The following is a 16004-nucleotide window of genomic DNA, read 5'->3' as shown; positions in this document are numbered from 1 at the left end:
TGGCTAGCCAGGCTATTAATTGAGGAAAAAGTATGTGGGCTCAAAAGCGCTATCTCAGGTATTTTGAAAACCTGGAGACTCTCACTTTTGGGCTAGCATTATGGCAACTAAGAAAAACTTTTTTCCCTTTTGATTTTTTCTCCATAAGCAATGGGGTGGAGATTAGGTTCTGGGAAGATAGATAGTTGGGAACAACTACTCTTCGGAAACAATATGCAGCTTTGTACAATATTTTTCGTCATAAGGGAGACACCTTGCAGAAGGTTATGGAAACTTCTCCTCCCTCCATGATGGTCAGGCGTGGTCTAATTGGTCCGCGATTGACTAGTTGGAATGAATTGCTACAGAGGTTAGTTTCAATACAACTATCTGAGGAGACTGATGAATTCTGATGGAGCCTCACCGAGAGTGGGGTTTTCTCGGTCAATTCACTGTACAGGGCGCTTACCATTCCTAGTCAACCGGTTATAATTAATAAGTACATTTGGAAGATGAAGATACCACTGAAAACGAATTTTTTTTTGCATGGTACGTTTATCGCGGTGTGATTTTAACGCAAGACAACCTTGTTAAACGCAACTGGCACGATTGAAGAGATGTATTTTCTGTCAACAAGATGAGATAATAAAACATCTTTTTTTCAACGGTAGGTTTGCTAGATCTATATGGTCAATCATTCAGATGGGTTCTACCTTATACCCGCCTCGTAGCGTTGCAAATATATTTGGCAATTGGCTAAATGGGGTAGATACTAGGTATAAACCACTTATCAGAGTGGGCGTGATTGCAGTAGTATGGACGCTATGACTATGTAGAAATGATAAGGTTTTCAATGACAAGAATTCTTCTCCCATGCAGGTCATTTACTGATGTACGGCTTTGCTCCGTTCATGGTCATCATTTCAGCGCTTGGAGAACCGAGACCTCTTTATGGAGGTGTCTACACGGTTGGAGAACACGGTCAAGGAGTTTATTTCCCGACATGGGTGGCTGCATTTTAGGCGGATTGAAGCCAACTAGCATAGTCTAGTTTCTTTCGATCGATCTCTTATATTTTTCTTCAGACTTGATACTTAAACGACTGTGTGCATCTTAGTTATGCAAAGTTGGATGTAATACTTGAATATTTTGAGTAATGAAGCACCCTTTATTTAAAAAGGAAATCACACATGCATTGGGACTAGATATCCCCTAAATTATTTCCGCTTTAAGCAATGCACGGTTCTTCTCCTAATTCTGGTATAATATTATGCGTAGATGAAGCATATCGCAGGAAAATAAAAACTACCCTTTGTTGGAGAATTTGTTTATGTAACATTTTCATCAGTAGATTCCAGAACCTGATACGTACGGTTTGTACATCACATAATGCCCATGGTATTCTTTGTCAAAGCTGGTGCGGTAACTCTATATCTTAGAGCAGAGAGAAACCCATCGTAGCAATTAGAATATGTGCATTAATTTATTTACTGCATTATGTGTATATAATTTTTCTAAAGATTCATGCGCAACTGCTTTTATGCAATTTTTAGTGGAAATATAATTTTTAAAAGTACTTGCTTTTTTTTGCGGGAAAAAGTACTTGCTACTTGCATTGGTACTTAAAAGAAATCTTACAATAGTTCCACCGCTGCAGACCCAGCCGAATTCAAGTGGATCTTCCTCATACATGTTTAGTCTCTACTCTCTAGCACTTTTTAAACCCATCTGTAATCATTATATGCCACTTGTATTATTTGGAATCGGAAAAGCAAAATAAAATGTGAGCTAGAGAATATTGCCCATCTGAACAATTACTTCCATCTTCTTGCAAATTCGGTGTATGTTTTGTGATTTTAACTATTGCACGGTGGAAAAGACAAATCGATCGAGAATTCCTTGGCACTTCGATTCGATCGAGTACAGACCGTAAACATATTAAATTGTGTTCACTTAATTTAATGTTGCGCCCTAACAACGCACAGGTTCTGTGCTAGTAAGACATATAACAAAGGCAAGACTTTGTTCGACTTATTCGTGCTAGATTTTCTACTCCCTTCGATCCGTATTAATTATCGTTAATATGGATATATCTAGACATATTTTAGTTCTAGATACATCTATATTAGTTACAATTATATGAATCGGAGGTAGTAAGCTTCCACCCACTCCAACTTCTTGAAAAAGAATGACATTGTTATTATTTGCGATGAGAGTGTCCTCCTCCATCTCGAAGTCTTGCCACTTGTCCTATGGCTTCTATCTTTCCCTCACTCATTGATTCATTATGTCCGCCTTTCGTTGATCACTATGTCAGAGTTTTTAGGACGCTCACTGTAACATCCCAAATGTTCAAATATTAAAATACATGCATTGCATTCATAAGCATCATGGCATATTTGCATTCCTAGGAAAAAAATTGAATGTTATACAAAAAAAAAACAAAGTAATGCAAATGGAACTATATAGGCATGTATGCCAAAATTCGATTTTGTCAAAACTATTTTGAACTAAAAGTGGTTCCTTAATGTTGTACATTTAACAAGGAATCCATAAATATTTTATTTTAATTTTTTCTGAGTTTGTTTGAGTCAGTTTTGAATCAAAATAGCTTCAAGTAATAAGAAGAAGAAAAAAGGGAAAGGAAATTCGTTTTTTAAAAAAGAATATGGCCAACGTGAATGAATCGACCTGCCCAGGCCAAACCTGACCAGCTGCCTATTCTTTCTCTCTCTCCACCTACTGACGAGTGGGTTCCAGCCACGTCAGCGTCTTCAAGCTCAGCAACGAACAGACAATGCACGAGCACGAGCCCGGCCGTTTTCAGTTTCTTGCGTTTCTCTTTTCTTTGATTCCCGGAGATTTAAGGCACCATTTGATGAGCCGTTTTGTCCTACAAATAGCCCTGTCAATCCTCTCCATTTCCCCTCAAACCTTACAGAACGAGAGCCACCAGGCTGCTCGCAAACCATCTCGCAATCTCACGGAAACTGCTGCCGTTCGTCGACGACTACGGTGGATACCGGCGTCCCCTTGACCTCCCTCTGCCTCCATTCGATTCCTTGATTCCTTGGGCACCTACCCGACAAGGTTTTGTGCTTTTTCTTGTTCTGGTTCGACAGGTTCGTCGGCGACCGACGCCACAGTCCACGGGAGCATTTCTGACGAGTGATTCCGTCTGACTCCTTCCGCTCCGTCGTCGTCTACTTCGCCATCAACCTCGTCTCGACTTCGTGCTTTGATAGGTATAAGTATAACCCAAGCCTTCTAAATCCTTGTATATCGCTGGGATCGGCCACCGTGCTGATGTAGGGTAGTTTTATACGTATGCGTGTGCTCGTGCGTACACAGGGAAATAGCTAGCTAGATCCCCACTAACACATACGGGGAGTGCTCCGGTGTCCCCCCCTCAACTTCATGTTTCTAAAAAAATTGGAGCTGCTCTAGTTTTTTTTTTCTGATCTGTGGAGTTGCTCTAATTTTTTTCTGATCTGTGGAGTTGCTCTAGCTTTTGGTACAAATACGTGGAGTTGGTTCCGTGGAACAGAAAAACACGGAGCAGTTGTTTATTTACGTCCCACTGCCATTGATAAGTGACCAAAATGTTACGTACGTCTTATCTTTCTCCCCCTCCCCGTCCAGACTTTTTCCCGATTTGACTTCACCACAACACGCCTACCGCGAATCGAGGCCGCCGGCGAACAAATCAATGTACCTTCAGCCAGAGTCAAACTTGCCCGATTCATTCTTGATTTCGCGCAAATTGAGTTGTAGCTTGTTGCCGCCGCCGCTTGTTGTGGCCGCCTCAACCAACTTCGTCCTGGGTGAGGCGGCGTGAGATGTAGTGGAGGTGACAGCAAGCTCTTGGCGGCGGCAGAGAGCTACAACTCAATTTGCGCAGCGGCGAGAACGAATCGGACAAGTTCGACTCCAGCGAAAGGTACGTCGACTCGTTCACTGGAGGCCATGATTCAGTGGCGACAAATGTAAATCACGTTGCGGTGAAATCGAATGGCGCGAGAGGAGGGAGGAGAGAGATAACACGTGTGTAACGTTTCGGTCACTAATCAGTAGCAGTCGGATGTAAATTACGGCCACTTCGTGTTTTTATGTTGGAGCGGTCACATGTTATCTCTCTCCTTTCTCCTCCCGCGCCATTTGACTTTACCGCAACGTGATATACATTTGTCGCCACTGAATCATGGCCTCCGGCAAACGAGTCCACGTACCTTCCGCTGGAATCAAACTTGTCCGATTCGTTCTCGCCGCTGCGCAAATCGAGTTGTAGCTCACTACCGTCGCCGCCAGTAGCTTGCTGTCACCTCCACTACGTCTCACGCCGCCTCACCAAGTTGGTTGAGGCGCCCATAACAAGCTTCTGGCAGCGGCAACAAGCTATAACTCGATTTGCGCGGAAGCAAGAATGAATCAGACAAGTTTGACTCCGGCTAAAGGTACATTGATTCTTTTGCCGGCGGCCTCGATTCGCGGCATGAATCGCGTTGCGGTGAAGTCAAATCAGGGAAGAGTCTGGGCGGGAAGGGGAGAAAGATAAGACGTGCGTAATGTTTTGGTCACTTACCGGTAGCAGTGGGACGTAAATAAACAGCCGTTCCGTGTTTTTCTGTTCCACAGAATCAACTCCACGTATTTGTACAAAAGCTAAAGCAACTCCACAGATTAAAAAAAAAACTGGAGCAGCTCCAATTTTTTAGAAATATGGAGTTGAGGGGGGGGGGACACCGGAGCACTCCCCAACACATACACTTAACTGCTGATCTCATCTGATGGCTAATGTTAGAGGAGGTGATCTCATCGTTTAGTATTAGTTCTAAAATCCTGCTACTAGTCTCTGGTGCGCGTGCAGACATTGGTTATGGAAGCCAAATCTTACTTTTTATTTTGGGGCCAACTAAGTATATATTTCAACGTGTTTTTTTTATATAACCTGAACCTGTATCCGAATCAAAGAGACCACGTCACCTTGCCACGGTAGAATATATTTTTTATCTTTTTCGATTTAGTCCGCGCAATGCTAAACCTTGTAAAAATCATATCCGGAGTTCTACAAATCGGAACGAGATAAATAATATGTCCCTGAACTCTTAAAAATGCGTAGAATATTATAGATGCATCATATTGCACTTTTGCATCATGTTCATTCACAGTTTTTGCAGAAAATAAATTAGAGTATTTTGGCTATAAAATGAGTTCTATAGAATATTTTCGAGCGATTCTTTTTGATGTTAGCTGAAAATCAAATCCTTTGTACAGTAGTACAATAAAAGAATTAATTTGTCTCTGTTATTTCATTTCTATATTTTATATAGTGTTATAGACCCTTCTAGTGTTAGAAAATGTTTTAAATATATATTAAACAACACTAAAATTATGACCATGGCATCATGCATATAGAATACAACCAGAGAAGTACATAAGTGTGTTTTGTTAAATTTAACTCACATATGCATTCATATTTTATTTCTTGTGCTTGTCTATGTATGTGTGTTTATGTAGTGTTTTGGTTTGTAGATTGTTTGGATTGTCAGGAGTGCTTTTGTGACGAGTGCACCAATCCCTCTCCTCATCACCAAGGCAAGTGTCACTCATGTCCTATGTTTTCTATGCATGTAGTTTTTACTTAGTAGATATTGCATGTGTAGGATGTTTTCAAAGTATATGCTATGCTATGCTAATCCTATAGTCTTAGGATTTCCTCTAGTTTCTCTTAAGTTGCCATCGTAGGTAGTTTTGCTTAGCCATGCTATTAGTTACGTGGTTGGGATATCATGATGAGATGAGATGAAGAAATATGTTTTTGTTATAAATGAAAACAACTTGATAAATGAAACACCTGGGCGGATTGGTATGAGTGGAGCGTCTGCACGGTGAAAATTGGTGGGGTCCGCCGCTCAGGAACAAAAGAGATTGGACAGGTTTCATGTTTAGTAGCTTCTTGTACATCCGCATGGCATATGGGCTCTGTCTTGACTAAGTAGGTGGTAGGGACCTGTCCCGACGTGACCAGCAGATGTAGATGTGTAGGTTGGTACGGGTCCGTCCTGAGGGCTCAGGGCCTTACTTCCGAAAATAGTCTCGTCTTAGTCTTCTCCCAACCATTTGAGCAAAATGAGCATCATGGTGGAAAAAGGGGCTGACTAAGTAGTGCGGGTAAAGTGTACAAACCTCTGCAGAGTGTAAAAAACTATGTACTTAGCCGTGTCCCCGGTTACGGACAACTTTGAGCAACTGGACCTGGAGCTGTTGGAAGATCTCTCTCATCCCAATTTCTTAAGCTAAAACTTTGTGGGAAACTTGGGTAGTAAAGTAAGTAGCTGGATCGTCTGGTGTCTATCCCTGGTGAGCCAGCGTGATGAGAACCTGGGTTCATGCTCTTAGGTGATATATTTTCCAAATAAAATGTTGATTTCAAAAAGATAGGGAAAATGCATGCTTTCTGCAAAAAGGCCAAACTCCACTTAGCCAAATAATCATGTAAGTGTTAGGTGCCATTTGTGTCCACCATATGACATCTTGCCAATACAATTCCAAAATGTATTGACCCTTGTGGCTGTAACCTTTCATGTTGCAGGTCACTACTCTGATTAAGTAATGCTGGATTAGGATCACGAGTCTTCGCTCAACATGTCTGCCTGTGGCATCATGAAGAAAGATGGCTCCATGCTTTTACTTTACCGTTGTGAACTCTGAATAAACGCTAGCCATGAGCTATGCAATTTGTAATGAACTATTTTATTTCCGATGGATCATGCGATGTAATAAAGACCTTTGTTCCTTGGTATTATATCTTAAACTGTGTGTGCTAACGATTGATCCAGGGACTAGCACAATTAAAGCATAGAGATTGGCACCCTACCGGGTGAGGTCACTACACTCACTCGATTTGTGACTATCATCTTGGCATTTTAAGCATATTTTTCGCAAATACGCTCGAAAGCATTTGTGTTTCGATGCATTCATAGAAAAGAAGGTTATATGTACAGGTTCAAGAGAAGACCAACACCATAACATACAACTAAACCCGAAAGCTAACTAGGGGAGAACCTAACGAAGCCCCCTCGCACCTGCGCTCGTCCACGATTCTTGCTTCATCTTCAACCGTGTCCAGCTGCGAGGATATTGAGGGACTAGAGTTGTCGAAGAAGGTCTCGTTTCGATGCTTCCAAATTAACCATGCCCTGATCATAATCAATGGCGAAGTTCCTTTGCGCATGGTTCTGGGTGTGGATCGCATCACCAGCACCCACCACTCAGCGAAGTCAGCCTCGACAACCAGGGATGGGCAGTGGATCTAATCCAAGACAGAACCTCATGCCACAACGTCTTGGAGAAGGGGCACCAAGGATATGCTCCATCGTATCCTCCATGTAATCGTAGGCGGGCATCTGTTCGGGTGTGGGAGAGCATTTTAAGCATATAATGGCATGAGATTTTCAAGTGGATGCCATTAAGCAAGCGACCCTAGAGTCGGGTGCTCCCTTGTTGGTTTGAGGGGGAGGGTCGGCTTGCACTTGACCTCGTCTTGTACCCTGAGGTTACAAACACTTCTTCACGGCGATGGAGTGAATACCAAGTCATTTCATGTGGAACTCAGAGAGTATGTTGTGGCATGTGCATTGTAAGCTGGAAAGAGTGACTGTTACTTGTTTCTACCCTAGTTGCTTAATGGACCAATTCCACTAAGGTGTTGTAAGGTTGACAAGTTTTGACATTCTACTTGATTGGAGTATTCAATTTGGTCAAAAAAATCGTCTTGTTGTTTGTTCTTATAACCTTTCTACATTAGCTCGGATCATGGCACACTCATCTCTGTGGTTTCTTTGCTTATGCTCCTCAAGCTTTTCGGCGTCCCTTGTGTAGTAATTCGGGAAGAAACAGGCATGTATCTCCACCTGCATCTCCTCTCATGTCCATATAGGATGATTTGTATGATCTCGTCGTCGATTTTGGTAATGTGACTACCATATCATTGTTGGAATATGCAGTGGTGCGAGCACTTGCATAGCGAGGATCTATGCTTAGGGATTACGTCATGGTTTTACCACTAGACGCCCATGTGCACCGTGTCGGGGTAGTGCAGTTCGATTCATCGGATCCCTTGAACAGCTCCTTGCGAATCCCACAAACTCTCCGTCTCGAGTGTCACAACTGTGAGCTATAACGTCTCTACTAGCATCCAAGCGTTTAGTTGCTAGATCCATCGACATGAATTAGAATTGTGGTACATGGGGTTTCCAACTCTTGCAATATCACACGCAACATTTTGGGCACCTATGTTTCCACCTTATTGACGAGGTCTTCGGGGATGCTCATGCCGCCATGGACGTACTGTAGCTTGTATCACTCTCTTCTTGTTGGCAATAATCATAGCATTGGGGCTTGCCGCGCTCTCGCACTCGTGTTCATTTTCAGTAGTATTCGAAGGAATTGAAACTGTTTGTTATTGTTTGCGGAAAACCACCTCTTCTTTATTTTCACGTTGGGCAGAGCAATGGTAAGCTTCGGTGAGCAAAGAAGCATGAGCAAGGAAAAATCCAGTGACAGACAGTAAGAAAGAAGATATTTCGACTATGTGGAGAAGATTTTTCCCATGGGAAAATCTAGAGCCCATCTTTGAGCTTTGTTTTGTCCCCTAGCTAAACGAAAAAAAATCTAGCATGCCGTCTCAGTTGTCCAACAATTCTTCACCAGTAGCATCATCCACCCTGTCGTTGCCACCTCCTCACCACACAAGCACGCTCGCATCTATCCACGCTTATATATGCCTCCAGCGAGCGCAAGAAGCTGATCTCTGAACTGAACCACACCTGCAAAACCGAAGCAAGCAAGCAAACTAGATATCGTCACAGGACACGATGGCCACGCTCTCTTCTTGCAGCCGCCTGAGCGGCGGCGGCGCCACCGCCTTCCACCGCCGCCGTAGCCGGCCTTCGCGTGCCACAGTCATCACCTGCCGGAGCTTCTCGGCCGCGGTCCGCGCGGCCGCAACCGCCTCTGCCACGGCGACGGAAACGGCAACGGCTTCGGTGCCGCAGACCAAGGAGTAAGATAGCTATATACCTGGATTGTTCTGTTCCCGAGCTCGTCCAGTACTCCTAGCTACTAGCTAGCTATGCATCCGTGTTTGGTTTGATCCGTAGCTAATTTTTTCAAGTGTTTAATCGTCGCAGGTGCTCGCTCCCGACGTGGGCAGAGTTCGAGCTAGGAAAGGCACCGGTCTACTGGAAGACCACCAGCGGCCTTCCTCCTGCCCCGGTATGAAAGTTGTCTTCAGCCCTTTGCATGAATCAAGTCAGCCGGTTGGGTCCGTGGGTGCAAAAGAAACAGCCGCTAATTCAGTTGATGTTAATCATTTTTCTGTGAAACAAAACTGGATACATGTCGTTCATGTGATACCTGGATCTGGTTCAGGCACAACGAACTAATTCGTGGGGAACACCCTCAACTGTCTGAGCTTTATCTATCTTTGCTTTTCTCAGGATTATAGTTCTATTCTAACCATCCTTGCAAACATTCGTGTGTGGCAGGGAGAGGGCCTGAAGATATTCTACAACCCTGGGACGACCGAGCTGACACCTAACGAGCAGTTCGGCGTCGCGTTCAACGGTAGCTAAAACAGACTCCACATACCATCTTGTGTTCAAGTGTCTGGATAAAGATTGATTCGGTTTGTGCATATTTAGCCAACTGACGAGGCTTAACCTACCTGCAGGGGGGTTTAACCAGCCGATCATGTGCGGTGGTGAGCCGAGGCAGATGACGCTGCAGGAGAGGGGATCAGCCGATCCCCCCATATACACCATCAGGATTCGAGTGCCGCAGCATGGTGTGTGCACATTTCTAGCATCTTTGAGCTAGATTTTTTTTTATCAGTAGTACTGTATTCTAGACAAAGATTATTTTTATGAATACTGATAATAGTCGTGTGCTATTGCAGCCACGACACTGGTTTTCTCCTTCACAAATGGAAGTGAATGGGATGGGGAATACACCCTCAAGTTTAAGGTCCCCAAACCATGGCTCGGCAAGCCCTTGAGCTTTTTCAACGAGGTATGCCTTCCTCCAGCTTCAATCAGTATGTATTTTTGTCTTTCTCTTAGGCCATCGTATATGGAAGTGGGTAACAACTTTGATGATGGTGTTACCTGCAGGGGCTGGCAGACGAGCTCAACATGGAGGGTGCCTGCGACAGAGCCATCTTCCCGGATGAAAACATCGTCATCACAAGCTGCGAAATGGGCAGCTACTACGAAGAAGGTGGAGACCGGTGCAAGCTGGACATTGTGAGCGGATGCATGGATCCGGCCTCGCACATGTTTGATCCACTCGCCGTCATCGATGACGGCACCTGCCCGCTGGACTCTGATTCGGAGGAGTGACCACCACCTCTTGGCAGTGTTCACTTGTACTAGAACAAAGAGTTGGTCGATGTGCCCTTCTTGTTCACTTGTATAAAAGAAGAGAGAATTCGTGATACGATAACACAAACAATGATAGTACAGTACATGTGCTGTGATAGTCAATACTACTACCTAGGACATGGTCGATGATGCTACTGATGATAGTGCATCAATTAGCAAAAGGATGATTAATATATCGAGGAAACATGACATGAGAAAGACATTTCTGTTCCACCTTACAGTGCTTATAAAACAAAGAGAGAAGCCGCCACTAGTGGCTGTGCCTCTCTTTTTCACTAGTAAAAAATGAGAATTTGTTATCCGATTAGGCAAAAGTACAGTACAAATGTTCCAGACTTCGCAACAGTAGTATGAAAGTGGAGGCGGCAGCAGATGTGAAATTCGAAGTTTTACCTTTAAGGGTGAAATCCAAGGTTTGGGTTTAACTGTTATGTCAATATCTTTATTGAAGGTATTGTTTTGAGAGCGAAGACTATCTTCAGGGTGAAAACCTAAGATAAAAGCAAACGGATAAACAACATTGGGTACTTAACCTGCAGGAAGCCCTGTACCGTGCCCACAAAAAGGACAGGATTTCACTTGCATAAACAACATTGGTCACAAACGGATAAAAGCAACTAGTGATGTTAAAGGTCCATAGGATATTCACATAATTCAGTTCAACTTGTGCTGCTTGACAGCAATGGTCCAAGCAAACTGTTCCAACCATGCAATTCGATTACAGTTCAACAACACAAGGCAGACACAAAACACACATGGTACGGTAACATAACATTGTTCATAGTTCATACTACTTCAGTGATAGACTTGCATATAACGAAGAGGATAGCTACGAGGGCAAAGTTCAGATGCAGCACAGAGCCTTTCATGCCGAAAAGTCTACCAGCTTTAGCCCCCGCCAACTTGACGCTTCCAGGAGTCCTCAACAATGAGCTCATCGACTCCCCAGTCCTCGTAACTATTTCAACACAAAGTAAATAAAAATGAGGCTATATAGTACATGATAGGCAGGAAGAGAAGTGAGGATTGCTTTTCTTTCAAGTCTCACCTTCCATCAGGTAAGTACCGCCTAATCGTGAAGGGGATCTTACGTGCTCTCAATTCTTTCATGGCAATCTGAAAACAAAGACACTACGATCAGCAGAGCAGCCAATTTTACAATTACAATTGACTTAACTGATGGTAACATTTTCTACACTAAGTGAGACAAACCATCTTGGTGCGTTTGTAACAAGTTATTGACATCAAGTTTCATTCCAGTTACCCTTCGTTCCTACTAAAAATATTTATCATTCACACTTTTAGTGCTCTCAACTAAAACTATTCAGGTTACTTTTTCTGACAAACAGAACACAAATTGTTAACTGTGTTCCAGAGAAAGGTAGAACTATAAACAATAAACAAGGACATCATTTTGGTTTAAGATAGCTATACATGTACGCATCCTTCGCTGTCTTACCATGTAATACAGATTTCCTTATAATGTTATATCTAGCTATATGCTTTATAAGACCATAACTACAACGTAGTACAGCAAAGGATGTATGTAGTGTATGCCTGTACAGTGTAAAATGTCAATACATATAACTGCATAAGTATATTTCCTTGTCAATGGAACGTTTAAGCTTCAAGATAACAAATGCGTAATTAGATACAATATTAAAAGAAAGCATTCTGATAATCCAGTAGAACAACAGATATCCATAACTTCATCAGTAACTGGTGGCATTCATAAATACTTCCAACAATACTGTATATCATTAGCTCATAGTTGGATATGAAGTACATCCCTAGATTAAACGATGAGATGGTCATACACATCGAGAATGTCAATCTTATAATTGTAGGGCATATTCTGAAGTTTACAGCTAGGCATAAAGTAGCTTCATAAATAAACATGGCTTTTTAATACCAGGGGCATGACGAATTCCAAGGTATCAAGATCAATCTTTATCAAAAAATTAAATATTGATTGAAATATACTATCAGAGTTTGCTAGAAAGAGAAGTACAGTGTGACAAGTGAAACTGAAATAATGAAAGCAACCAATCAAGGCTATTGTTATCTGTGAGCCTAGATTAAAGGTATATGCAAGCAAAAGATAAGTGTAGCTTTACCTCAAGAGGATCAGTTTCTCCCTCAAGCTCAACCATAACTGGAGCATTCATGCTACAAATACGGAAGGGTCAATTACTTGGATGAATGAACTCGTTCACTGTAAGGTGTACTCAGATAGAAGTATACCTTATCTGCAAAGCACGTGTACCGAGGATGCGCGCACGCTCATACTTGGTCATATATTTTGTTGTATGGCGCGGACGCGGAGTCTTATCCTGTTCCTTTTCTTCACCTTCACCCCCTACCACGTCATCAGGGGCATCCTCATTGTTCTCAGGATCTTCTTCAACCCCATCCTATTAAAGCGAAGTTACATCAAGTTAAGCTACCAGCTCTTTTTTTCTGAAGAATAACAGCAGTATATGAAAATAGCAATGGATATGCACCTCAATGTCAGCTTCTGGAGGCTCATCCTCGTATCTGCATAAGAAATGAGGAATCGCAACTCAATAATTAAATCAGCAAAATAATGTGTACTCTTTTAGTTTGTGCAATTAGACCCATAATAGTGTCACATAATGACAGTGGCATCCTGAATAGATAGACTTGACCAACTATTTAACCAACCAAAAAACAAGCTCAAATTCTTGTCCCAATTAGATGCACAAGACTTTACAGCTCCCGCTAAGTTTGATGGAGCTTGCGCAATTAATCTTTCAACTGAAATATTTAACCGCCGCCTCAAAACGATCCAGAGGCACACAAATATCCAAACCAGATGAGGAATACCTACATCTTGCCCTCCAGACGCTGTGAAAATTATCTCGCACAAACTGCTTCGAGTTGCTACTCAAGACAAAATATGGCCTCGTCAATCGACAAGCAAACGTGTTGCTTATTACATGTGAGAAGCGGTGCGGATTCAACACCAAGAGCGCGTGCTTTCGAAACCCAATTAACCGTACCTAGCACCCGTGGTATCAAATAACTACTTCCATGTTGAGCGCCAATTCAATCGTCCGGGAACAACTCCCAGCAGCGGAAATGTTATCAAGAAAGGAAGGAAACAGATTTCGCCCCTATCGACCGCTACCTGTCGGAAACCCTAGCCTAGATTCCAGCGATCACACGAAATAAGCATGAGAGAGAGAGCGAGAGGAGAGAAAGAGAGGGGCGAACCCCATGTCAGCCTCATAATCGTCGTCCGCCATGGCTCCGGCCGCCGAGTGCTCCCGTCTCTAGGGTTTCGCCGCCGCGGGCTTGGGAGAATAGCGATAGGAAGGACGAGGGGAACTGACCTGGAGCCTGGACAAATGAACGCCTGGGAGAAGGATCGATACGAGCACGAATCTTAATATACTGGCTAGGGCACATATGGAAATACGAATCTCAAAGCAACCAGGAAGCGCCGGGAAGAGCAGCTCACCGGTGGCCTGTAAACCAACGAATCAACGATGCTTCAGCGAGTGGGTTGTGTGACTTGTGTTGTCAAGTGCGTGAGGGCATGTACAATGGTAGAGAAGACATGCCTTCCCTTACCCCGCCACATCAGCTAGAGAAGGCATTAGATATAATTCATACAACGCATTATCTCTTACAGCTATCTCTAGCAATTAATATGAATAATTAAATTTTGGTAGGAAATTTGTTGCTAAGGGAAGACATATGTGATACAATGGAGAAAATAGCCTTCCCTTATTTCCTAAGAGATGATCTCTTAGCTAAGGGAAGACAACCTTCTCTGTATTCATTCTCTCTCTTCCAACTAAGCAAAAATCTGACGTGGCATCTCTAAGGGAAGGCTGACATCATCCCATTGTACGTGCCCTGACCGACTGACCTATATATGGTCCAGGAGTTATACTGAACTGGATATATTATATGAATGAAATGACAAAAACGGAAATTCAATTCGGCTCCCGGTGCGTATGTTCTCTATACCAAAAAATTATATTTCGAGTTGTTGAAAGTTTTTGACAAAAAATTCTACGTGTACATCTCCATAATATATGTGCATTCGTCAAGTTTCACGAAAAAATCAATATTTTTTTTGCGGTCTATGTAAAAAAGAGAAAATTTATCTTGTAAAAAGCATTATTTTTAGCACTGAGTTTTGTCTTTTTTACACACGTCATATGACAAGTCCATTTTTTATGAAACAACTTTGTGAGCGTGTAGCACGTGAAGATGTACGTGCAAATTTTTTGTTTCATTTTTTAAAAAATTCAAAATATGTGTAAGATGAATTTCAAAATAGAGGGAGCATATGCTCCCATGTTCCAAAACACCACTCACGTGAATAATCTTCTTCCTTCCCAAGCCAAGCTTTCTCTCTTTTGATCCTCTTGTATCCTTCTGTGAAATAGAGATCCCACGCCTCCAATTGGTAGAGGTCCATTATGATCCCCGCATTGATCGTAAATCCGGTAGAAGGTGCGAGTGTTAGAGATTATTTTTTTAATTCATCGAGTTCATCTCTGGGATTCGGTAAATCCAAACACGGTCGATTGGGGACTAGCAACGGCTCCTCCAAAACCCTCACTTTAGACCCAAATCTAGTTCATTCTTACATAGATAGGCGAAGCAGTGGTCGGTCTGATGATGAGGCGGCATAACACGCAAAATAGTGGTCAAGTAGAGTGGATTTGGTTTTTTATTTGGTATAAGTGGTGGTTTCCTTCGAGATTCGTATTTTCGAAGGTGGTCCAACGTCCTGCCATGTGCGATCTGGGTTGCATAAGATTTTCTCCCCATTGGACTGCTACTGGTTGTATGTCTAAACCATGTCGAAACTTTTAAAATCGTTCTATGGGAGGGAAAATAGAGAAATAATACTCCCTCTGTCTAATGGGGAGCGGCGGCTCTCTATGGTGTTTGTTTCGGTTACTTGGATGGCAGACCGATCGACTAATCTGGGACACGACCTTGGGGCCGGTGTGGCAGATAGAGCAGGTGGCTCTTTGTAGTGTGGTGGCTGCTTGTGTGGAGCGAAGCCGTCGACCATTTTGGGCCGTGACCTCGGGGTCGGCGTATGGAGGTTGGTGGATCCGGTGGAGGCATGGGGTAGAGGTTTGCGAGCTAGGTCCGAGCGAAAGCCTTGTATTTGGTGGTGGTGGCCGAAGCCAATGGCGTAGGCGCCCTTGTGCGTTATTCCCTTCTTGGCGGCGTTGTTGAGGTGAAGCTCTCATCCCTCCCCTGGTTAACTTCGGAGGAAACCGTAGATCTTTGTGATCGGACAATGGCAGCATTTTAGTATCGTTTTTTTTCACTTTAGGACTTCGTCTTTGAAGTTGCGCTTTGACCGGAGCGACACATGAAAGTTGGTGCTGGTGGTGAATGGCGGCAAGGAGCTCTGCATTGGCTAGGCAAAGGCGTGGCCTTGGGTCAGCGTGGTTTCTCGGGTGTCATGCTTGGTCACTTGGGTGACAAACCCGTCAACCAGTTCTGTACGCGGCATTGGGGTCGATGTGTGCGCGTTGTTTCGTTTGAAGCCTGAGCGGTTGCGCGCTTGAAAATCTTGAGCTA

At 43.2% G+C, this 16004-nt stretch overlaps 2 protein-coding genes and 1 long non-coding RNA gene across 3 annotated transcripts; 2 read left to right on the top strand and 1 right to left on the bottom strand.

Annotated features, from left to right (window-relative positions):
* Positions 1–2727: 2727 nt before the first annotated feature.
* LOC127323247 (uncharacterized) lies at positions 2728–5575 on the top strand. The gene is made up of 3 exons (XR_007865479.2): positions 2728–2994; positions 3102–3224; positions 5512–5575. It is a non-coding gene; the product is annotated as an uncharacterized lncRNA (long non-coding RNA).
* Positions 5576–8779: 3204 nt separating this feature from the next.
* LOC127323277 (protein POST-ILLUMINATION CHLOROPHYLL FLUORESCENCE INCREASE, chloroplastic) lies at positions 8780–10523 on the top strand. The gene is made up of 6 exons (XM_051351431.2): positions 8780–9043; positions 9171–9255; positions 9528–9606; positions 9713–9826; positions 9938–10050; positions 10152–10523. Exons 1-6 carry the CDS (start codon positions 8856–8858, stop codon positions 10377–10379), a joined length of 807 nt encoding a protein of 268 aa, XP_051207391.1. The 5' UTR covers positions 8780–8855; the 3' UTR covers positions 10380–10523.
* A 519-nt stretch (positions 10524–11042) lies between these two features.
* Positions 11043–13815, bottom strand: LOC127323278 (DNA-directed RNA polymerases II, IV and V subunit 6A). Its single transcript, XM_051351432.2, has 6 exons — positions 13659–13815; positions 12926–12959; positions 12666–12835; positions 12539–12590; positions 11470–11537; positions 11043–11379 (listed from the first exon to the last, which is right to left on the bottom strand). The coding sequence occupies exons 1-6, from the start codon at positions 13688–13690 to the stop codon at positions 11310–11312; spliced, it is 426 nt and encodes a 141-aa protein (XP_051207392.1). The 5' UTR covers positions 13691–13815; the 3' UTR covers positions 11043–11309.
* Positions 13816–16004: the final 2189 nt, after the last annotated feature.

This window comes from Lolium perenne, chromosome 4 (genome assembly GCF_019359855.2).
Source record: "Lolium perenne isolate Kyuss_39 chromosome 4, Kyuss_2.0, whole genome shotgun sequence".
In the NCBI taxonomy this organism is placed as follows: Eukaryota; Viridiplantae; Streptophyta; class Magnoliopsida; order Poales; family Poaceae; genus Lolium; species Lolium perenne.
The sequence above is the reverse complement of the archived record's forward strand: the minus strand, read 5'-3'. Positions and strand labels throughout refer to the sequence as shown.